The sequence below is a fragment of the Pleurotus ostreatus genome, assembly GCF_014466165.1.
Source record: "Pleurotus ostreatus strain PC9 chromosome Unknown scaffold_11, whole genome shotgun sequence".
NCBI lineage: Eukaryota > Fungi > Basidiomycota > Agaricomycetes > Agaricales > Pleurotaceae > Pleurotus > Pleurotus ostreatus.
This window is the reverse complement of record NW_023503166.1, coordinates 1300365-1323491: the sequence shown is the minus strand read 5'-3', so window position 1 is coordinate 1323491 and position 23127 is coordinate 1300365. Positions and strand designations below refer to the sequence as shown.

Here is a 23127-nt window from a genome sequence, read left to right as displayed (position 1 = left end):
TGGTACCTACTTTTTGTTATTCACTACCTTATTCTATTACACCACATGATCAGTATTTACGCAGCATAAATTGATTATCTCCCTGCTCCACGATCCTGTACCGTAAAGTTGACAAGATTTCGTCGTCGTCATCATTACTCAAGCAGAGAAGTTGGTACATAAGTGAACTCGAACCTAGGCTAGTCGTAGCACACTTGGTTTAACGGTCATCATACTGATGATGTCCTGCATATTGGTTAGGATTGCCAGAGTAAATATCATGGAAAGGGTGGTCGTAGTCATCATTAAACGACATCCCCGAATAACCTGCGGCCTTTGATTCCGAGCAACAACGATTCAGTCATGAACTACGGAGGTCAACAAATTCAACTTACTAACATTCTCAATCTCTGGGACCGCCTGCTCCCACCATTGCGGCCATTTCGAGTCGGAAACAATGCCATGCTTGATTTGAGAATCGCCTATTGAATCCCTGTACATCCGCGTATAAGTCATAACATCATCGACGTCAAATACCAATAGCGTGTCCATGATGCTGAAGAATACGGCTGCAATCTCGAGGGGATCCTCCGAAGTATATGTGAGGCGGATATATTTCAGCTTGGTCGAAGAGAACAGAGATAGCTTGCTGGCGTTTGCACCTGGCGGCATCTACGACGCATTGAAGTGGGCGAATGAGATTCATTAACTTGAGTGGGCGTACCGATGCACCGTCCAAGGAGAGGTACTCTAGGTCGGGAAGACCGCGTAGTAAAGATGTCACTATTTCGTAGAAGTATGTCTCATCTACGGACAGCGTACGCAATCACTTGAAGTTCTGAAGGACATACTCGACCTCTTCGCCGACGGGATAGTATGGACCGTGTCCAGCAACAGAAAGGTTCACCAGTGAATTCGGAATATCCGTGAACAGCACCAGGTCCTCAATCGGCGCGGAGAGGCATCGGAGACTGGGAAACAATGCTGTCGCGGATAACTTTGCATCAGTGGGTTTGATGGGTTGGCATATGACCGCACGTGGATTTGCTGTGCGTATGATGAGGGTCTCGAGCGAGGGATGGGATAGAGCGAGGAATGGTGAGAGATCCGTCAAGTAGATGCTGCGATCCACGCAGAGGTGGGAGAGTTGGGCGCTGGAAGGAAGTAAGCACAGTGCACGAGGGTTGAAGACACCGACAGGCCAGAAGGTGATATGCAGACGGCCGACGTTCACCAGGTACGGGAGAATATGCTCGATGTTCGCTTGCGCACCGTCGCTGGTCGAGGACAGCCTCGTGATGTATTCAAATATGAACGAGGTGGTGAACTGTACACCAGGGTTCGAAGCGATGTTATGTGATAGGAACGCGAATGTCGGAATTTGTTTGACATGAAAGAGAGATATGAACATTTCTTTGTAGATGCGACGTATTGCGATGTCCTGGAAACGGCGGGATACGAGGAGGAGTGCGCACATCGTCTTAGGCGTGTCCAAGTTGTCTAACTCGTTCACGATGGCCATCAGAATCTCGTTTGGGAGCCGCAAAGGTGACCTTTTGAAGTTCGTGAGCTCAGTCCACATCTAGCTTCAGTAGAAATGCAGCAACACGACTTACAGATTGTCTGGAATCGACGACGACATGAAATGAATAAGGAAGCTTTTGGCGAGCGATAACCTCGTCCCAATCAGATCACCTTCAGCTTTCGGAAATAGGCCCCGTGACCACTCCTAAGTGAGATGGCGCGACGATGGGGCTGCAGATGTGTACTGAGTCTAACACCTACGGTCTAGCTTATTTTCAAATGCAGAACGCTACAAGTCATCCCGGGTCCGTGTTTCAACGACTGTTACTTGTTTCCCCCAATGTTCATTCGCCTGATATCATCAACTCGATAATTGTCAACGATGTCGCATGTCAAAAGAACGTTGTATCTTAGCGGATTCATAAAAAACAAAAAGCAAAAGTCCACGATCATTTTCCTCTCCAGAGCAGACGTATTCACCCTTGCATGTATTGAATGTAGCAAAATATCACAACCATTTCCGATCCAAATCATAGGGATATTTATCCATGGTTCTTGCAGGCCGTCAAGTTTGGTTCTCCAATGCCCTACGACCTTAAATCGAAGAAACTCAGGGGCTACAGTTTCACAAGCAACGAGGAATTATGTTGCTCACTAGTATTTGCTATTTCCTGTTCGGCTGGCTCCCACCATTGCAGCCATCTTGAGCTGTGAAGCTCAACTTGGGAGGTATCCAGCGAATCTTTATACACCCGCGTGCAGGTTTTGAACTCGACAACGTCGAGGATCAAGAGTGTATCCACAATGCCGGGAGCAATGCATGGCTCGCCCCGAGGCGAGTACGTGAGGCGGAGGTATTTCAGTTTGGCCACTCCAGAGAACATGGAGAGGTTGTGGGCATCTGAACGCCGTGACATCTAGAAGGCGACGATATTGGTCGATAAGGATCAGCCGCACAATGCCAAGCGGTGAACATACCGACGAATGGTCCAAAGAAAGGTACTCGAGGTTGGGTAATCTAGGTAGTAGAGGCGCAACTCCGGTGCCAAAGTTTGTACCCTCGAAGTATAGCGTGCGCAGCAACGGGAATGTATGGACGATGTGATCCAGAACCATGCCGTCGACAAATCTAAACGGATGTTGCCCGTGGACACCAAGGTTCACCAGGGAAGGAGGGGCGTCCTCAAATAACAGAAAGTCTTCAATGGGCGCCTCGAGACACCGAAGGTTAGGGCATAAAGCACCGACTGATAACTTTGGATCAGTGGGTTGAAAGGGTTGGCATGTGGCAGCAGAAGGGTATGCCGGGCGTATGACGATTGACTCAAGTAACGGATGCGATAAGGCGAGGAATGGTGAGAGGTCTGTCAAACGGATACTGCGATCAACGAAAAGGTGGGTGAGCTGGACGCCGGGCGGAAGTAAGCACAGCGCCTTGGGATTGAAGACTCCGAAGGGCCAGAAAGTGATATGTAGGCGTTTGACATTCACTAGGTAGGGGAGGATGAGTTCCAGGTTCTCTTGTGCCCCAACCTCACCAGTTGTGAAACATGGCCCTGAGCCTGAGTAATACTCGAATATAAATATAAAGGAGGTGATAAATTGTACACCCGGGTTCGTCGCGATGTTGCGCGAGAGGTATGCGAACGCGGGGATTTGTTTGGGATGAAAGAGAGATAGTAGCATTTCTTCGTAGATCGGACGTATGGCGATGGCGTGGAGATGACGAGATACGAGGAGAAGCGAATGTAGCGCCTTCGGCGCATCCGATTTGCCTAGCTCATCCACGATGGTGATGAGGATCTCATTCGGAAGCCGAGATGAATCTCTATCATCACTCGCATTTAGTCGCGACAACGATTGAGTGCTGGAATAGGCCTCACCGAACACTTGCAGCTGATGCCATGATGGGCGTGTTGAAGAGGGGAGTCGGTCACATTGGCGGGCGTTACTGTTCAATGTGACCGATAACCGCCCCCGGAAGCGTGAGCTTTAATCCTTGAGCTTGCGACTCCACGCTCACTGGAGCAATAGTGCCAATGCATGGACTATTTTAAGCTGATAAGAATAGATAAGGCAAAGGAATACATCAACATGACTTGCCCCGTCGATTTGGATGAGCACTGAACAACCGCAGAAAGGGGTCAGACGCAAAAACAATGGTACAAACGCGAGCTAATGTGTTGTTGTGATGACTCTATAATACACTTGTCGAAAGCCAGATAGAAGCACGAAAGCAACAACAAAATCAGCAGCGTCAACTCTAGCCTTCTTCTTCACCTTCGTCCTCGCTATCCCACGTGTTGAATCCCAACTCTCGAACGCTCGTAACCGCAACTAGAAGTGGGTGGTTCTGGTCGAAACATTGCAACATTTTCCCCACTTCTTCTAGCGAGAAATCTTCAATCTCCTCCATAAGCGCCATTTCCTCTCTACTATCTTCCAAATTCATCGACGCCTGATGTGAACGCGTTTTACGTTTCTCGGCCAAAGACTGAAGCTGTCGTTTGGTAGCCTCGATGACGCCCTCGTGGAACTCAGGAGAGAGAGCTGAAACGCCACCGAGTACCTGAACAGAGTCGGTGAAACATTTGTACAGAGAAGCGAGGAAGGATGCATCATATTCGGTGCTGATGCAGTTTATAAGCTGGAGGAAAGTGGCGGAGACCATCTGGTTAGTCAGAGTCCCGCTTGTCTTGCCGCAAGCGAGGAGCATGGGTATCAGCCTAGAGGGTGTTAATCGCTGAACGTCTCACATTGATGACTGGCGGCTTACATCGCACAAGCTTCCCGGACGCCTTCGTGAAAATAGAATTTGAGTGACGGAAGCGTGAGCTCCAATGTTTGCGGAAGGTATGGAGCAAATCTCGGGCCCAACGTCGAGCAGTAGATAAGAAGGGTTTCGAAGGCCTGGCATTTTTCATCTATAGCTGACGTCCGGATGCTAACATTCTGGCCATTTATCGGAAGAGTCTCCCACCCATTGCGATCGTCTGGCTGCACCTCGTCATCGTCTAAGACACTCAGGCTCAGTGACCAATTGTAGCGAGTCCGCGGGCAATGACGCACCGTAGACCGATATGTCTGCCTTCGCGTTTGCCGCGGTTAGCAGCGGTTGCATGACGACAGGTAGGTATGGTTCGAACTCAGCGCCCATCGCTTGACAAACCTTCGCCCAAGTGGCAATGAGATAGTGGCCCTCTGTATCGTTCGGATCAGGTGGTGAATCTAACGGAAAATTAGTCTTATTCTACACGAAAACACATCAAGATCCTGACTTTGTATTCGAATGAGAGATTCTATCAACGAATTCGCGTCGGGGCGGAACGTCTCACGCCCGACGGCGATAGCTAAGAGCAGTTAGATTAGCATGTTCCGACCAAACCAAAAGTGTAGGACAACATGCCGATCAGCCCAGCGCATTCCATAGCCTTAGCCCTTAGCTTACGGTACGAAGGGCCTTCGGCGTTTTGAAGGATGTTTAAGAGTAGCGGCATTATAGATGGGTAGTGCTACTGGGGTGTCAGCATGACAGCGAAAAGAGTTGTCTCAAGGAGGGCTACCTTGGCAAACGTAACTTCGCTAGCGTCAGCCACCATGGCAAGCGTGGTGACAGCTTGTTCTTGAACATAACGTCGGACGGTTGATGGGTCTCCTTGGGGATTCAGGAGCTTCAAAAGCCTCTCTACAATTGGGTCAAGATAAGGAACGAGTGTATCCCGCTCCACGCCTTCGCAAAAGTTAATCAATGCCGCAGCGGCGTGCGAGTGCACCCTATAAAGCGCTCAGGATTAGATATTATCACTCAGCAAAGGACGTAAACGATAAATTCATGACGAACCTCGGTTCGGGATCTTCTAGCGTCGGTATGAGGGCTGAGAACAGTTGCTCGTGGTACTTCGCTTGGATGACTTCCTAACAGGCAAAGAACACGAGATACAACAGTAGCAGTACGGAAAAGTGAGTCGCGTGGAGAGACACCATATAACACGAGGTGAGGAAGAAGAGAAACCGTGCGTTAGCGGAGTGGACACTCCTGTGATGATAGGAGAGGCTCACCTCAAGGTCCGTACAAAGCTGGCCGCTTGACGTCCGTGAGTTTGGCATGCGATGATGGGATGAGTTTTGATTTCACTTACACGCATTGGCATGCTGCATAGCGGACTCGCGGATGCGAGTCTCGGAACATCGGGATGACGAGACTGTTAACCGCAGCGGCGCGATTTGACGGGGGGAGGAAATGTAGAAGGAAAATAAGTAAACGCGCTGCGTTCCATAGGTGCAAATACGCACTCAACAACTTTCCCTAACTCGTTGAGCATGACCTAGGAACGATATCGGCACGTATACAGGGTGAGTTGGCGAACAGAAAGCTCACCTTGCCGGTCCCTTCGGCGATTGATGCTATGGCCATTAGGCCTGCGTGTCGAATCCTCCAATCGTAACTGGCTAACATACTAGGTATCTGTATAAATGCCGGAGGTAAAACTGCACGGCCACCCGTCGCGCAAGCTAATCGGTCAAGCGATTGTTCGTACAAAGCGGGAGTGGACTCTGTATCGGCGCTGAGAGTCGCGGCGTTTGTTGGTGAGGAAGGCTATAGGCGGAAATCAATGCGGCGCCACGGAAGGAGCGAAGAAGAATATACGTCGTCATTCAACCATGACTGTAGCCCTTCGTTGGTTGATTCAGATTCATCAAATCCACCCATACCCTCTAAACACGCCCGCACAATGACGCCAACCCACCCACTGACTTTCTTCACCATCCCCGGCCGCGCTTCTGACAGCGACACCATGAACTCAAGTGTAGCAAGGCGAAGCGCGGCACGTTCATCGTCATCTGTCGAGTCATTCGGCTCCGCAGAAGGGTCGTGCGAGGCTTCGCTGCCGGAAGGTGCAAGTGGGGATGTCGGTGGGAAAACAAAGGCTGTCTGACGTCCATTACTACCGCCATCACTACTAATGGGGAAAGGTTTGGCTACGGTCGGTGTCGGACCGCAGTCTGCTGCTGGGGTGAGCAGGGCAGGTAGGAATCGGAGGAGAGCCTGGAGGTGAGGTTCGAAGAGAGATGGGTGCGAAGAGCACAGGGGCGTGAGGGTCGTGAGGAATTTTGAAAGATAGTGGGTGTTGCTGTGGGATTGCGAAGGATTTTGGGAGGGGGTTGCTAGAACAGGGAGCGTGTCGAGCATGAGATGGACGAGGGCGAGTGACTGAGCGAGTTGATGAGGATCGCAAGCGGAGAGGTAGGCGACAGATGCCGACAGAGAGGCATAACGGACCTGGCAAATGTCATCAGTTTCGACTAAGATAAACTATGTAGGTTACTCACCTCGACGCTGTACGGATCCTGGAGTCCCCTCTGAAATACGGACAAGACGGCATCAGTCTGTAGATCCATGACCAAATTCGGGCACCCGGTAAACACCCTATAGGCGCTTTCCCTCAATAGTTCCGGCTTGACTGCGCCTGGCATAATTATGGCGTCGCCTGATTCACCTTGTTGAGCCATGCTAAAGATTTGAGCCTGGAGTGCATGCCACGGTCGTCCTCGATTCATGCTTTGGTTCGCCAAGTCGCAGACAGTGTCGACTGACTTGGGACGGACGGATGGTGATGGTTCATGAGCCAGAGAGTGGAGAAGAAGTCGCTCCAAGGTGGTGAGGGATTGAGTTGGTAAGTGATCGTAAAGGCAGCTACGAGGCTGGTTCGGAGATGGTGAAGTTGGCGATGTAACTGGCTTCGGCCTGAATAGAAGTCTTCTGAGCAGGACAAGGGAGAATGATCGCATCTACGGTGTCTCAGTGACTGACTGGACTCCAGCCGATTTGCAAACGCACCACTTCGGTATCAGCAGTGATCGCAAACTGCGCAAGTGCTAGGAGATAAAGCTCCGGTGTATGGGCCAGCCGTTCGTTCACGGCCTTTTCAGCGCTGAGGCTCGTCCTTCAGATCCCCAGCGCAGCGAACCGAAAGGTTTGGACGTACTTTGACCGAATTTCATTGTCGCCCAAGACGAGATTGGATAGGATCTGAGTAAGTTCTGCGGTGATCTCGGCGGGAACAACTGCATCCATCGTAGGCCGTCTATGTTTCTAAGGCGCAAGAGGAATTTAGCTCGTCGTCGTCGTCGTGGAGGGTCGTCGATTGTGGTGAGAGAGAAAGTGATCGAAATAAGATGAGCCCCACGTGATCTCAAGCTGTCACAACTCGGCGCGCAATCGCCCTGCATCGCCACATCCTGCAAGTTCAACCATCGCCGTGTGATGATTATTCAAGGAACCTTGAAGCAGCTCCCGTGAACGCTGGCACTTCAAATCTGTGAGTGGCCTACAAATACTAGCCCACGCAATGTACCTGGAGTCAGCGAATGACGCTTCCATGTCCTCTCAGCCTGGAGGCAATGGTACAATGTTGGGCACCATCCCTCAGTCTATCCTTACGATCACTCACAATCTGCAAGCAAGTTAACCTCTCTTCCTCGCTCACTGATATGCAGACTGAGAACGCGAAAACTCAGTTATCGACAAACAGTGGTGTTGCTGTGCGTGGGTAAGAGCGTCTACCGTGGTAGCGTAAGGTCGCTGACTCTGGCAGTGGATCAAGACTGACGAAAACCTTTCCTTCATTATATTCCATACCGTCAGGCGGTCTGACAAGGAACAGGTGTACAGGGATGCAAGGAGCAAAATATTAGCACTATCAACATCGAACCCTCCAACTACAAAGCAACAGAGTGAAGGCCTATCCGAAAACTGAGGGGGGTTGGGTGTGCTGATCTCAGAGTATGTCGATGGCGGTGCAGCCCACGTTGATGAGGCCGTCTGCAAAATTTATGGCTAGTCAATTCGCGGAGATACGACTCTTTTGGCCGGTATATTGCTTACTGAAGACCACGTTCTCGCAGCAAACGGTGGTGGCGGAGCTAAACATCAATACCTGGCATCAGTAATTCACCCACAGCGAAAACGAAATATGCCGCGCTTACCAGCTACTGCCAACGGATATGCTGCTGCATGTCACGCCGAGGACGACGCCGAGAACTACGTCGATGGTGGCACCGAGTAATCCAAGGAGAGCAGGAATCAACTTGACCTTCGTATCGTCGTCAATGTAGCCCTGGACCTCGGAGAAGGTGCCGACGTGCGAGCAACACTTGATGTCGGTGGTTGGGCAGCTACTTCCGCTCCCACCAGTGCGAGCAACAATGGTGGGTGTGGCGACCGCAAGAGTTGCGAAGAGAGCGAAGGTAAAGAGGAGGACGATAGCGTTAGTTTGCTTGTTGAACATGGTTACTTTGCAGAACTTTGGGTGTACTTGAACGGCTGGGTTCGAGTGAGGATTTGATTCGTATCCTTTGTCTTTTATACCTGTCAGCGCCCTCCGTATTCACTGAAAAAGGCTTCATTGTAGACATCTCCCGTCGGACAAACCCTTCGCTAGACAATGTGGTACACCTTGCTACCTTCAACGAGGCTCCACTAGCCTTTCCACGTCCTGTCGAGCGGCTGATGAAAGCAGGAAGCTCTACGCGCAACGACATTAGCGTGGACGACATCAACCAGAAGACAGACGACCTACCGCCACAGTCGCCTGACCCGTTCTCAACGTATCAACTCCGACTCCGAGCCGCTAGCTACTATGTTGCCGGTAGGATACAATACGTACCTCCATTTACCCCTTGCCAGTTCCCACAAACCAACGGTACGTCGATTGCGGCTGAACGAGCGTATTATCGCAACTACTCACGTCGTATTCTGACATCGGCAGTGGTGACCACGGCCACCTAAAGGCCCTCGTGACCTTCGCACTTGCGGTACCGTGTCCTCCGTGGGTAGTAAGAACCCTCCACCTGTCGACGCCGAGCCTCCATCTGAACCAAGTACGTTGTTGTGATTCCCATTGTTCCGTCACTTCCCTCACTACTTTCGCAAGTCGGAGTCAGGCGCAAAACTCGCACCGTTCACCATACATAAACAGGATGTCGCCGTGGAGTGAGTTCAAGTTCCTCCGAGATGTCGATAGATTACCTGACTTGGCCCAAGGCAAATGGAGAATACAACTCCTTCCTTTGAAAAGGGAAGATTACAGTCACTCTGCGTATCCCGGGCATTGAATAGGATGCGTGGGAATGCACGAAGCGAGTCATGAGTAGGATACGTCGGGTCCACCAGCTTGAAGAGCGTTCGCGCTGCCCTTTGGCGGCAAAAGCATCCGAACGTTTAACTCTTGGACAGTATTATCTGATAGATGGAACTGCCCGGCGACAGTTTCGCAATGGAACCCTCAGTGCCATAGCTTGAGTCTTCAGAAACCGCTTGCCGCTGACCATTATTAGTTGCTGGAAGGAGCTACTAAGCGGTCACGTCGCCTCTGACACTGGCGTTCTCCACTGTCTAAAGGTCTTTGCTTCCTCAGCGACGTCAACTTACGCGGTATCATGGCCCTGATTCATTGAACTACGTCACTGCCATCCTTCTTCATTAACGCCAGCTTCCCTGCTCTTCGGCTCCCTGAAGGACTCCATCAAAAGTACAATACACTTCATCATATCTTACAGTGATCTGACGATTTGCCTTGAGTATGAGGTGCGTTTGTCCTTGAATGGCATTCTAATCCCACACTCACTCCAAACTGAATAGAGGTGAATAGATAGCGTAGACGTTTTGTCGTGGAGCGTTGGAGCATTGGTCGATCAGTCTAAGTTTGCTTTCCCACTTGAACTGTCACATACTTGCGACACACACTAGGGCTGTTTCGAGAACATGTCTTGCAGTTTGAATTCTCGCTCCGTTCGGTGAGCCCTGCTTTATATCGGTGTTCCAGCATTCAATGGCCTCAATAACTGACAAGTTGATCCTCATAGTCGTGGAGCAGGAGTTACGGAGAAATCTGTACTTCCCCTCTCACGTCCTCCGCGAGAACACTGGCGTTCTCCCGGAGTTATTTCAGTAACTGTTCACCGCAAGAGACTACATGCGGTGAACCACGTTGCTGATATCTCTTACAATGATAGGTCCGAGGGATTGCCCTATCGTGACGCGTACCATCGTGTGTACCAACGTTGAGCTCTTGTTGAATCGCAGGTGTGGAACATGTCGAAACTTGCCGTCTTCTGATGAGTGTGGAGCAGGGATGAGTTCTTCTGTTTGGCGGGTCACGCATCCTACCTCTTTCTCCGTGGTATGTTTGTTGTCAGTCTGGGGTCAGGCCAAGTTGTATAGAAGACTGGTCACTTTGCGTCTACTATCCGTCACTTGCCCACCTACCCGACCAAGTATCCAACCAGTCTATTACAGGGAAAACATGTTGAATAATACCAACGCCTCGTTCCTCTTGGTCTTATTGACCGTCTTCGCCACCCTTGCGGCCGCTACACCCACCATGCTCGTCCGCACTGGCGGAGGCAGCGGCAGCAGCTGTGGCTCTACCGACATCAAGTGCTGCCAGCACGTCGGGACCTTCTCCGAGGTCCAGGGTTACCTTGACGCCGATACGAAGGTCAAGCTAATTCCTGCTCTCCTTGGCTTACTCGGTGTCACCGTCGACGTAATTTTGGGTGTCGTTTTTGGCGTTACCTGCAGCGGCGTGTCGGTCGGTGGAAGCTGGTGAGAGGAGTCCCGTTTAGCTCTAACATGGCGCGTTGTTTATCTGTGCTTTGCGTGTAGCACCGCAACCTCTGTTTGTTGCGAGAATGTCGTCTTCAGTAAGGCCAACACTCATTTCCATCACCCTCCTTGTAATTCGAAGGATACTGACCTTCTGTCCTCTCCTATAGACGGTCTGATTAACGTCGGCTGCGTCGCAATCGATATCCTTTGATCAGGGCATTCAAATAGCAGATAATGGCGGTGGTCACTATCTCATCTCCCTCGTAAATATGCCAAATTTACGTTGAGTAGTCGAGTGTGTTTCATTCACACGTCCGTCCTGTTATCTATGTATTCGCGCGGTTATTCTCAGTAAAACCTGTGCCCTGCTTCATCGAAGAGCTAAGCGCGTGAAAAAGAAAACTGTTTAAACGCTATAACGTGGCAAAAAGATTGTGGTCGCCATCCCCCAAGTAACTTGGAACCATACTGACAGACTTTCTCAAGACGGCCCTAAGATTAAGGCATCTCAGAGCTCCAGCAGTGTACCCCGAAGTTTTCTTAACATGGATCGGCAGGAAGGGTCAGCGCAACGTTTCTCTTCGCAACTTACTTATCTACATGTATCTTCACGCATCCCAGGCTTTCCTAAATCCTAAGGACTTGATGACTGCTTCGTCTTTTCCAGTTTCGAACTTCTCCAGCCCAGCAAGAGACGCTCCAGCGGAGATATGAACATCGCCTTTCTTCAGTCCATCCATCGTAACGCGGATGTACTCGTCCAACGGCATCCATATCTTCGACAGCCTCTCGGTCGTTCCCTCGGCTATACGCATCACCAATGAATCATGATAACCAGTTGGCAGCAATACCATTTGTACTCACCATCGTGAAGCTCGGACTCGACGAGCGGTGGAATAATCTCCATGATGTGCACGTTTGTCCCTTGTAAGAGCGCGTGGAGAGAGTAGCTCAGCGAGTGCAAAGCAGCCTTGGTTGCAGAGTAGTTAGCAACCCAAGGACCCGGCGTTATCCCCTACATGGGTCGATTAATCCCCCGTAGCAAGAACGGCGCTTCTAAAAATGGAGACGTACCAATCCAGACGTGACTGGGCAGATGAAACATGGCTTCCCCTCGGCCTGAGCACGGGGTAGTCAGACGAGCGGTCATATCTACATCGCGATTCGAGGGTACGTACGCCAAGCTTTAGGAGGTGTGGTAGGAAGTAAGTTATGGTCGCCAGGATAGATGTGTAGTTGACGTTCAGTTCGCTCAAAAGTTCTGAGACCTATAGTCAGTACGTAGCGTACCCGTTACGTACCATATCTGACGTACTGTCGAGATCGATAGTCTGTGGTTTCTCAAACCAGGTCTCGTACTGGATCCCCGCAGAGAGGACGATAGTGTCTAGCTACCAACCAAATGTCTCGCGTTAGCAAGGTCTGTACGCCCAGCCCCGAGTGTATCAGCTCACATCGGGATACTTAGAGATGGTATCGTCCACGAATTTCTTGATCGTCTCCTTGTCTGTGTCGAAATCGATCTGAATCGTCTCCATCTTCGGGCGTAGCTCCTCGAGACGATCTTGGCGCCTTCCTGTGGCAATAACACGAGGTTTACTGGGAAGGTCGCTGATCGCATGAGCCAGGGCTCGGCCAATGCCAGCTGTAGCACCTGTCACGAGGACGCATTTACTATCGTGAATGGATGGCATCTCGACGAATCGATTTAGTGAGTGGTATGTGAAGGCGGTGGAGAAGAAGTGGAGGTGGGAAGACGCAGGTCCGATCTTCAGGAGGATCACGTGTATCCCTATCCGCAGCTCCTCAAGTGGGCAAGTTTAGCGGGTCGCGGATTGATTGACGGAGGGCCTAGGGTCGGAGTGCTCTCCTGCTCTCGTGAAAAGGATAGGCGTACATTTTAGCTTGCTTATAAAGTCGCAATTGCATCGTAAACCATGCGCTTGGCAGCCGTTCATGTCGACCCTTTGGGAATCGCGGCTTAATACAGCGGCCACGGGAGTTACTGTTGAGGCCTGAGGGGAAGGGTTGATTGCTAGATCGCAACTGTCCAGGCATGTCGAAATACAGGTCTATCCCCGGAGACCTTAGTAATCCATTGGTGCGCATGGATAAACTAGTGACGAAATAAAATGTCCTAAGTCGGTGGATATACAGAAATGGACGGTAACGCACCGACATCCAATCCCTTCCAATCCTCGGTCAGATTCCTACTTGGACCCACCGTTGTGGAGGCAGAAATGCACAACTGCGTCGCCGTTGTTGTCGTCTCCTTCCGCACTTGTAGAGTCACGTTGTGCTGTTGGCCCCGCTGTCTACGTCTGTAGGGAATGATGATCCATCACTCCCGCATGTCAAATGAGCACAAGACGATAGAAACGATGTAGCACGAGGGGATGTTGGAGGGCCTTGAAAATTTGGCCATAGTCACGGTGGTCCCACGGTTAGAAGAAGAAGAAGCATTGGAGTTTTCGATCTTGATCATTATCGAACTCGGTAATCACCTATCCACTTCTCCCTGAAAACCTCAGCACCCGAGCTACGCCCTGGTATATGTGCCTCCCCACACCGAACCCCACTGTTGGTGGCAAGCGCGTAGCGAAAAGCAACCTGTTACAGCTAACCGCAAATTTGTGATTGACCCAGCATAGCTTGGTGTGAGAATAAGCACTGCAGAGCTGGTGTATCGACCCTAGGATTCGATGGCCCTTCGCCGCGTAGCTTTCGCGTACATGGCATGCCCCAATTCCGAAGTCGGGGTGTGCTCCGTGGTGTAGGTCGATGCGGCACGGTCTACGACGACCCCGAAGACATCCGTAAGCTGTCAAGAGGGCGTCCTGCGTGTGATATTTATGGAGATACACCTGCATGCACCAACGCCGAAAGTAATGGAGAGCTTGAGACAGTCGAGCTTGTCACGCTGTCACGGTTCACAATTGTCACGCGCACCTTCCATGCTAAGTAATTCTTGGCCGTCGTGTTCAACGTTCAGTACTAGTATCCAACGATGCACTGACACAATGAATTTACTTCTAAATGTCAAGCGCGCTACTTATGTAGCCTCTTCTCATCTCACCCCCACCCGATGGGAGCCTCGGAGCATGAGCTGGCTTCCTTTGAGGGTTGTCCGCGAATTCCGCTTCGAATCTCTCCTACGGTCGCCGAAAGGTTCGGGGTTCCGGGAGAGAAGAATGGTCGGATAGGACGGTGCGTTAGTACTGGCTTTGTTCTCCTGTGTTCAAGCTGATGCATGCTCCGAGCGTAGGATACATAGCGCCACTAGCGCTTACGCCGTCCAATCGCGAAACTCACTTACGAAGATTAACTGGCCACAGGTCGTACCTGTTGAGCTCCTGTAACCCGGGGGACATGTACTTCCATGCTTCAGCTGTACAGCAAATACATATGGCGAAGCTCTGTGTCGTCGTTCTCCCCGCTCTTCAGAACCCTCGTGGTCCTGCCTGGCGCCCGGCATCGTAGCCCAAGCTTAAATTCCGGTGGGGTTGGTTCTAATTCTTTGGTGGCGCGGTGGGAGTCTGTACGACTCAACGCGCCCGCTCCTTGATCACATCAACTCACTCTTTACGTGGTACAAAGTCCAGAGTTCCCCGCCCGCCGCAGTTCAACGTATTCAGGTCAACAAAAAGAGAATGAGGGCGGAGACGAAGTACATCGTCTCGGCGGAAGAGGGGCGGGCTTACTATGCAGTAAGATTAGCTTTGCCATTTACGGTACCCCCTCATTCACAACGCTATCAACGCCAGGATGCACACACTGTAAGGAGATTACAGTCGCGCTGTTCTCAGAAGAAGACTAGATTCATTCTACGACAACATATATCAAGGCACGAAGTAAACTTAACTTCCATTGCTCGCAGGCCACGACATTGTGGCAGACGAGACATGTGGGCAGAATCTTGGTGAGATTGACTTCTTTTTTGATAGATTATACGTGCGGCCTTATCAAACACCTTCGGATATAGATCACTATAGGTACTCGTGTATCAGAAATTCGAAGAGGGTTTTCAAATTGACTACAGCTTCTGTCATGTCATACCACTGTTCACGATTAACCTGCATCGTGTCATGAATTCCTCCGGGCGGCCTCAATATTTTTTGAAGATGAGGTAGCTGAACTATTGATGCATTATTTGGCCTTTCCGTTACACCAGCTCAAGAATAAGGAGCGGCTTGCTGCCCAGCAGTTCTCAGCACGTTCGGGAACCCTGGGTTCGTACCTTATGGCTTTGCTTGGGCGAGCATTTGAGTGAGTTGCATTTGGGCATCTACGTCTATTCATAGCCCATAATCCCTTCTACCTAGGTGATCGGCTTTTGATTGACAATTTGACATTGCCGTCACTTACCGGGTTGCTGTAGCGGTCGATGGAAAAATAGAGCTGGACGGCCGTTCTTCAACACCCTCATATCTGCAGGCGGCCATTTGTCTCCTTGTCGAACAGCATGGATCTGTTCTATCGTAGGTGAGCCTTCGTACCCTCTTCTTTGCAAGGAACAGCACGGCAAAGCTCGCCGTCATTCTCGGTTATGAAATGGCAGTGGCGAAATTCACCTACCCAGGTGGCACCGGCCATCGATGCAATCTGCAGCATGTGTCTCTGAGCACCGCTACGCAAGGGTAATATTCGTGGGAAGTATGCGAGGCTGTTCTTTCCCCATACACGCTGGCGGCAAACATAACTCAGCGGATCAGGAAAGTGATGTTCAGGCGCCCGTTTTCCTCAAGACATATATAATCTGTATCTCTACAATTCCTTCAGCTCAATCCCCAGGTCTTCGACGTCTCAACCAACCTACAGGTTTATCATGCAACAGGGAATAGTCATAGCGTGAGTACACCAAGCTTCCCTTATGGTTAGCAAAGAGCTATATTTACCGAACTGTCTTCCGTTACCCAGGTTGATGGGCCCGCAAGGCGCTGGCAAGACCACCGTAAGATAAAATTTCAAAATAGAGAGGCTGTATGCTAATTGTTTTACTGCAGTTCTTGAACTCCTTGAGTGCGCGAGCATGTAGCCAAGTTCCATTGGGCGATTCAGTGACGACCGTTGGCGGGACCCGAGTCTCGCTTCAAGGCCGTGGAGACGTTACGCTAGTGGAGATACCGTCTCTGGACGACTCCTCGGCTATCGTAACACTGAGTCGCTTTCTAGTAACGTGCGTCTGGAAATTGTCCCATTCAAATTCAAGGCGCGGGACTGAGACTAAAATGACTTAGGTATCGACAGTCATCCTTTGTGGGCGCCATATACTTCCATCGCATCAAGGACACGCGAGAGAGGAAGAAGGATTTCAAGTTATTCTCTCAGGTCTTGACAGCTATCCCAGCTGAGAATACCGCCCTTATCACGGCGATGCCGTACACGGATGAAGTGAGGAACATCGAGCGAGAGCAAGAGCTCGCAGCACTTTGGAACGAAGCAACGACTCGTGGGGCCAGTATCGGCCGCTTTTCGAATAACAGCGAGTCTGCATGGAGCATCATAGCTCAACTTGTCGTCCCCGAGCGCCTCGAACCCTCGCCAATTCGGGAAGAGAACTTGTTTCAGTTCTTGTATATGATGTTGGCAAAAAATGAAGAGGAAGCGGGGCTATTGAAGGGTTTGAGGAAGATTGCGAAGACCGATAAAGATGAAGACCTGGTAAAACAATATGCAAAAGACTCCAAAGGTCTTTTGAGCCGAAGGGACGACCTAGAGAAGCTCCTTCGAACACTAGAGGGGAAACATGCACCCCGGTTGCCCTTCTTGTTTCGGCGATGAGTATGTCCTTTGTACCTCGGTGAATGTGAACTCGATGCTGACAATTGCAGCTACTCAGATACTCCCAACTCCCCTGCTTACTTCACCTCGCGGATGTTAGATTCGTTTCAATACTTGCTCTCCGTAGAATCCCAATCGATCGATCAATTACAACAATGATAAAATGCCACTGATTGTCTCGTATACTTCAGACATGATTTACACCGAGACGCTTTGTACCAAAGAACTAAGAATGCTCAGTGATTCTTGTGCACTTCCAGAAAACCGTATGGTCAGCAGGGGCCCTTTCTCCGAGCTTGCCTTCCCAGCCTCTGCACCGGACGTACCCTGAATTCCATCTGGCGTAGTATCAATAATCCTCGTCTTCGCCTGCCAGCCGTCCCCTGCGAATTCAGTGAGAGCCGTCTCTAGGTGTTCGAGATGGTCCACTTGACTCCCCTGTCGGAACAGCAGTATAGCTGCTGTGTTGGCCCTGAGTCTTGATTAATTACGGTCAAGACTGTCCACTGTATCACCCACTTTCCAATTCTTCTCTTGAAGCTTCGAACTAGACTCTTGTGATCTACCTTGGGGCTCAAGTCGATGTTAATGATGGCTATACGACGCCCCTCTACCTGTGTCGTTATCCGTCGCTTCGTCTTCACTGCCCGTTGAGTCTTGGCAGATGCACTCAACAAGCCATCCACGAACTGTGGCAAATAAATGAGGATGTTATGTAGGATAAGGCAAGCTTGGACTCAGCCTAACCTTCGCCTTGCCCGACGTCTTTGAACCGATAACGCTAAGTAGCTTTCTATTCAGTAAATAATGGGTAGGGCTCATGGACGACTCACACTACGACGAAGTCCCTAGGCGTTTCCCGACTTTTCTGCTTCTCACCTAGTAACTTCTTGAGCAACGCCAAAATCCTTTGCTGTGATGTTCCTTGATTAGCTTTGTGATAGTCCGTTCGAAATGCAACGTACTAGTATTGATATCCTCCTGGTCCAATTAGTTAATGGATACGATTATAAGATTAACGGTGAAGGTCCTCACCCGTTCGTATCTTGAGTTGGCCTGCGCAGACAGGAGTAAGAAAGGGATTTAATTAGGGGATCACCCTTTTGGGTAGGACTTACATGTGCTTGAACTCGTTCAGGATTGCCACCGCAGACTCTACAGTCATGTCCCAGTCCTTGCTTGTAATGAGAGCCATCGTTTCTCTCTTCTTCCTCTCCGAATCGACCGCCCGCTCTACATCCACGTAAGCTCTGTCTTCGTCTGGGTGGTTGCCCGCTTTCCACAAAGCGAAAACGACCATCTTGTCGAACCGATTCGGGAACTGGCCCCGGAACTGATTGATGCTACTAAACGCGGCTGATATTGCTGTTGGGGGAGTATGATGTTCGATCCGGATGAAATAGATGATACCGGCGATTCGAACGGGAGGCCTGAGGTTCAGTGTCAACGGTAATGCCAATAGTGTAACTAAAGGTCGAAAGCTCACTTTGTTTTAGTCTTCTCGCCGACTTCCACGAACATAGGTTGGTCCAAGAGGATATCGTTCTCCACTCCAGGAGTATCGATGATGACCGTTCTGTCTCCACTTTCCTCGTCGCCATTCGACGCCTTCGCGCGGACGACATTCACCGAAGTGGTCGTCGCTTTCAGGGAGCTGTTGTTGTTGGATATCTCTTGCGGCACGGAGGTTGCCATCTGTACAAACTATTCGGAAATATTCATATTGACATTAGATGAGTAATGCTGGTCTATACTCCACTTACCGTACTCTTTCCAGAACCCGCACGCCCTAGCACCCTGAGATCGGACAGTCGTCAATACAATCGAGGATGTGAGTGCCTCATCCTTACACGATAATTTCATCTTTGCGCGATGTCCCAACACCAGGTACTTGCTCAGGAGATGGCTTTGATTTCGCCTGATTTCTCGAGGATCGTTTGCTGGACATTTGAAGTAATTGTTGGTGGAAGGACAAGGGAACTCCTCCTGCGAGAGCACGAACCACTTAAACTACCATGCGGCTTCAATGAGGCCCAACGTTTGCTCAACGTGCCCGTGTATATATTAGATGGAGTGGATGAAACCCCTTTCCCTCACCCTTCATACTGCTAATGATGTTCAATATCAATAACGGGACAGGCCAGTTCACCGTTGTCAACGGTTCACGTGTCTTCCAGCAACCACCGAGGGCCGAAGCGAGGGCGAACGACGACATCATCCCCGCAGATAAAGTCATAGCGTAAGTTCTTTTATCTATGAACTTGTTCAACAGAAATTAACTACCTGTGCGCCTAGTATTATGGGACTTACCGGAGTAGGGAAAAGCACCGTAAGTATGAATGGTTGAAACACGAGTATGGGCTAATATGGCGACAAACATTAGTTTATCAACATTGCCGCTGGGTCCAACACAGTCGTAGTCGGTCACGCCCTCAACTCGTCCTCGAAAGAAGTCCAAGCCGTCGAAATTGACTACCAAGGGCAGAGGGTGGTCCTAGTGGACACTCCTGGCTTCGACGATACGGATATGTCTGATACGGAGGTCCTGAATATCATAGCCAATTGGTTAAAAACCACGTACGTGCGTGCATCTCGATATTAGGCTTCGTTACTTACCCGCTGTCTAATTAGGTACCGTAACAAAGTCAAATTAACAGGGATTATATACATGCACCGCATCTCCGATAATCGCATGGCCGGGACACCAATGAGAAATCTCAAACTGTTCGCTAAGCTATGTGGTACCGCCGCCGCCGAAGGCGTGGTCATGACCACTACCATGTGGGACACCGTCGAGGCGGAAGCTGGCAGAGGTAGAGAGCAGGAGCTTCGGAACATTTACTGGAAGGGCATCTTGGACTACAAGGCGCGAATGGAACGCTTCGACTCCAGGGAGGGGCAGACAGCTGCCTGGAACATAATACGCCAAATGTGTAATCGACCGCCCCCCGCGCCGCTCCTGATCCAAGAAGAGATGGTCACTCTGAGGAGAGAGCTATGCGAAACGACAGCAGGCGCGGAGCTTTACTGCGAACTTCTGAAGGTTGTCAAGAAAAAGAGGGCGGTGATGGAGCGGCTATCCAGGAAGGTAGCAGAGGACGACGACGTCGATTTGAGAAGAGCGCTCAGGGATGAGCTCCACCAGCTGGACGCGGAAGTCAAGATGTTAATCAACCAAGTTAATTCGCTTAAGGTACCACTAAGCAAGCGCCTGAGGAGGATGTTCTGCTTCGGTAAAGTTCAGACCGTAAGTCGCTTGCTTCCAAACCAAGTGACTCCCTACTGATTCATCGCGTACATTGCAGGGTCCGATTCCTATGTCTTAAGCTACTGGCACTTGAAATTCACTAGCGTTGGGCCATGTAATGACATTGTGACGCTCTCCACTCCAACACCACTTGCTGCCTTGAAGGCCATATTCACATAGCATTGCGCTTCGCGTATACTGCGTTACATACCCTTGTAAATATTAATAGAAGAAGTATCTTCCACTGTAACCGTCAGACGGCCGTGACGAGCCTGTACATGTTCCCACTCCAAGCCTCTGTCACTTCATATGTGCGAGATCGTACATGCGACACGTAATGATTGGCTAGGTCTATAGAGGGTGGGTGGGATGCGAATGTGAACGGAGGAACACATACCCTCAGTGAATTGGCGTGGTTTCAACGAGGGGGATGTCGATGATCCCTTAATTTCTGCGAGGTAAGTTACGGCCCGTCCCACAGCCTGAGTAGCGTGGACGCCGCGAAACAAGATCCACAGCCCTGGAGGGTGGTGAAGCCTGCCACCTGGATGGAACCAATACCCGCTTCATCCGGACGGTGTGCATTTAGCAAGGAGGCAACCAACCCCATTTTCTCTGAGTCCAAGGGCCTGTGTAGTGCGTCGAACGTAGTATGCGTCGACACGATGAAACGTAACACCACTTTCGACACGGCGTAGCGGTTACTTCATGTTTTGCAATGTGACTATGCAGCAATTGCGCAGCCGGCCTCCCTGAGTTCTGTCGCAGGTTCTTGGAAGTTCTGTCATTTCATTCAGCGATCTTCCTCCGCACCATGAAATTCGAACGTAACAAGATACCAACCGCAGTTGTGAAAATACTGGATGAACGAACTCCCACATTGAAACGGCGTGTATTCGACGGGGAGATAACGAATCTCCATTTCCAGAAGGGTCGATGCGGAGTCAAGAACCTGAGTGGCACGTATACTTTAGCATTCGTAGACCTGACATCATTCTCGGCATGGTGCTGGTCAGTTCATGTTTCCAGCGTGCCTAGCAACCGAATGGCTCCCATCAAATTCTATTGTTCCCTCAAGATGAACGGGCGCAAACTTTCCACTAGAATAACTTCCCTTGAGGCGGTATCAATGGCTACGAGATCTAGGACGGACTAACACGACAGATGAAGACCCCAATATCATCGTCCTATACCACGATCCAACCGGGTGCTAGTAAATCGAGCCAATCGATTATCGATTATCCACCGCATCGCCGCTCTCGCAAGAGAATCGCTCAGTACTGCCTGATCCCCGTCGACGGACGTAAGCTAGAGCACACAAGCATCTTCCGAAGTAAGGTACGACAGGTTGCGTGTGCTAGATCCGCTCGTTGGCGCGTGGCTTCACACACGAGTGGTTATCGCAGTCTAATCATGATCGTGAAAGAGCTGCAAGGCAGTCTTAGCCAGCGTGTCGTAGCGAGATACGAGATATGAATGCCGACATGAAGCAAAAAGGGCACGACACAGTGGGAAAGACGCGGGGATAGGGCGAAGGGCGGAAGGAGAACGCACTTCGCTGGGTTATGCTCCATATTTCATGTCGACAACTCGAAGAACTGGATCTGGTACTTGATTTTCAGTTGCTCGCGAAGGCTCGAAGAGCGCCGCGCCGATACGCGCATCCAGGTAGAATCCGAGTAGGCGTAGACTTGCGTATGTGCAAGGGATTCGTGGATAGCGCGGCTTGACATCATTTCAGCGTGGCGCAGTGCAGTTCATGTTCAATTCGTGGATGTGCCATGTATTCTATCACGGCTCCTGGAGTCGTATCGCAGTCCCTCCAACCTTCCTCTACCTCATCACAACGTGGTTTGCGCAATCGTACGAATATACCGACCGCAAGCCCAACCCAAGATGGAGGAGGGTGTTAGACTAACTCAGTATCGTTGTCGTCCTATACCGTGCCGCGATACATGATACAACAGATGTAGATGCTGCGGGAGCTCACGCACGTCTGACGGCCATCCCAGACGGTCCACCACGCCCCCAGTTCAAATGGTCAGCCCTTCTCCTGCGCCCTGTGCATCCCGAGCCGTTTGATCTCCATCATTCAGATTGCGCAGAGCACGGCGCGAGACCATTGACTCATTGTGAGAGACAGGGTATCATGTATGCCGTATGCCCCCCGCTGCTCCGTTGCTCATACACGAGCTGCAGCCAAAGGAGCGCTCTGTAGCCTCTCCAGGAGCGCGGACCAGAACTAGAACAAATAAACATTGTCGAGATTCGAAGTAAAGTATGGCAGATTGCGTGGCCTGGATCCGCTCGTTGGCTCGCGCTTCATACAGTGGTTAGCGCAGTCTATAATCATGATCGCGAAAGAGGGAAAGAAAAGCAAGTCGGCACGCCACAGTAAAATACGAGATGCGAGATATGGATACCGAAGCAAAGCAAAAGGGGCACGATACAGTAGGAAATTTTGAAAGACGAAGGCGTAAGGTAAAGGGAGGGAAAGAAGAACGCACCAAGGCTTTTCTTCGTTGAGTTGTGCTCATCACCTTTCCCGTATCCTTCCTCGTCGATAACTCCTCGAAGAACTGAACCCGACACCTGGTATTTAATCGCTCACGAAGACTCGAAGAGCGCAGGCCGATATTCGTATCCAGGTAGAATCCTAGTGGCGGGTAGACTTTCGTACATGCACTGAGTTCGTGGATAGTGTGGCTTGACCATCACTTCAGCGTGGCGCAGCGTTCCCTTCACGCTCAATTCGTGAATGAGGCATATGTTCTATTCCCATCGCAGTCCCTCCAACCTTCCTCCCCGCAGCACAACGTAACTTCCGCGATCGTACGAAGATACTGACCGCAATCTCAGCGCACTAAACCCCTGCCGTCTTATCACTGACTCCTCAAGACGAAGCCTCAATATCGCCGTCGTCCTAACGCACACTGTGCCGTGATACAACGTAAATGGCGCATGGTGTTTCGAGCGAGCATGTGGA

General features: G+C 50.6%; 8 protein-coding genes across 8 annotated transcripts; 2 read left to right on the top strand and 6 right to left on the bottom strand.

The window, feature by feature from the left end:
- Positions 1-199: 199 nt before the first annotated feature.
- Positions 200-1621, bottom strand: PC9H_002740 (uncharacterized protein; the record flags this gene model as incomplete). The annotated part of the gene is made up of 5 exons (XM_036772375.1): positions 200-313; positions 379-651; positions 704-781; positions 827-1532; positions 1596-1621. 5 exons carry the CDS (start codon positions 1619-1621, stop codon positions 200-202), a joined length of 1197 nt encoding a protein of 398 aa, XP_036626021.1.
- Positions 1622-2120: 499 nt separating this feature from the next.
- PC9H_002739 (uncharacterized protein) lies at positions 2121-3409 on the bottom strand (the record flags this gene model as incomplete). The annotated part of the gene is made up of 3 exons (XM_036772374.1): positions 2121-2420; positions 2482-3331; positions 3387-3409. 3 exons carry the CDS (start codon positions 3407-3409, stop codon positions 2121-2123), a joined length of 1173 nt encoding a protein of 390 aa, XP_036626020.1.
- Positions 3410-3766: 357 nt separating this feature from the next.
- On the bottom strand, positions 3767-7579 carry PC9H_002738 (uncharacterized protein; the record flags this gene model as incomplete). The annotated part of the gene is made up of 15 exons (XM_036772373.1): positions 3767-4229; positions 4280-4517; positions 4573-4731; positions 4782-4853; positions 4910-5015; positions 5067-5277; positions 5345-5418; positions 5563-5587; positions 5643-5705; positions 5797-5828; positions 5882-6100; positions 6152-6784; positions 6835-7293; positions 7343-7436; positions 7491-7579. 15 exons carry the CDS (start codon positions 7577-7579, stop codon positions 3767-3769), a joined length of 2937 nt encoding a protein of 978 aa, XP_036626019.1.
- A 703-nt stretch (positions 7580-8282) lies between these two features.
- On the bottom strand, positions 8283-8792 carry PC9H_002737 (uncharacterized protein; the record flags this gene model as incomplete). Its single annotated transcript, XM_036772372.1, has 3 exons — positions 8283-8326; positions 8390-8427; positions 8491-8792. The coding sequence occupies 3 exons, from the start codon at positions 8790-8792 to the stop codon at positions 8283-8285; spliced, it is 384 nt and encodes a 127-aa protein (XP_036626018.1).
- A 2929-nt stretch (positions 8793-11721) lies between these two features.
- Positions 11722-12807, bottom strand: PC9H_002736 (uncharacterized protein; the record flags this gene model as incomplete). The annotated part of the gene is made up of 6 exons (XM_036772371.1): positions 11722-11918; positions 11978-12128; positions 12188-12232; positions 12292-12374; positions 12429-12504; positions 12568-12807. 6 exons carry the CDS (start codon positions 12805-12807, stop codon positions 11722-11724), a joined length of 792 nt encoding a protein of 263 aa, XP_036626017.1.
- A 3131-nt stretch (positions 12808-15938) lies between these two features.
- Positions 15939-17241, top strand: PC9H_002735 (uncharacterized protein; the record flags this gene model as incomplete). Its single annotated transcript, XM_036772370.1, has 5 exons — positions 15939-15961; positions 16031-16064; positions 16117-16289; positions 16351-16774; positions 17155-17241. The coding sequence occupies 5 exons, from the start codon at positions 15939-15941 to the stop codon at positions 17239-17241; spliced, it is 741 nt and encodes a 246-aa protein (XP_036626016.1).
- Positions 17242-17243: 2 nt separating this feature from the next.
- On the bottom strand, positions 17244-18842 carry PC9H_002734 (uncharacterized protein; the record flags this gene model as incomplete). The annotated part of the gene is made up of 10 exons (XM_036772369.1): positions 17244-17277; positions 17414-17583; positions 17642-17675; positions 17728-17807; positions 17860-17875; positions 17930-17950; positions 18013-18324; positions 18381-18598; positions 18658-18691; positions 18745-18842. 10 exons carry the CDS (start codon positions 18840-18842, stop codon positions 17244-17246), a joined length of 1017 nt encoding a protein of 338 aa, XP_036626015.1.
- Positions 18843-19005: 163 nt separating this feature from the next.
- On the top strand, positions 19006-20220 carry PC9H_002733 (uncharacterized protein; the record flags this gene model as incomplete). The annotated part of the gene is made up of 5 exons (XM_036772368.1): positions 19006-19133; positions 19190-19223; positions 19278-19471; positions 19526-20141; positions 20200-20220. 5 exons carry the CDS (start codon positions 19006-19008, stop codon positions 20218-20220), a joined length of 993 nt encoding a protein of 330 aa, XP_036626014.1.
- Between the last annotated feature and the right edge of the window lie 2907 nt (positions 20221-23127).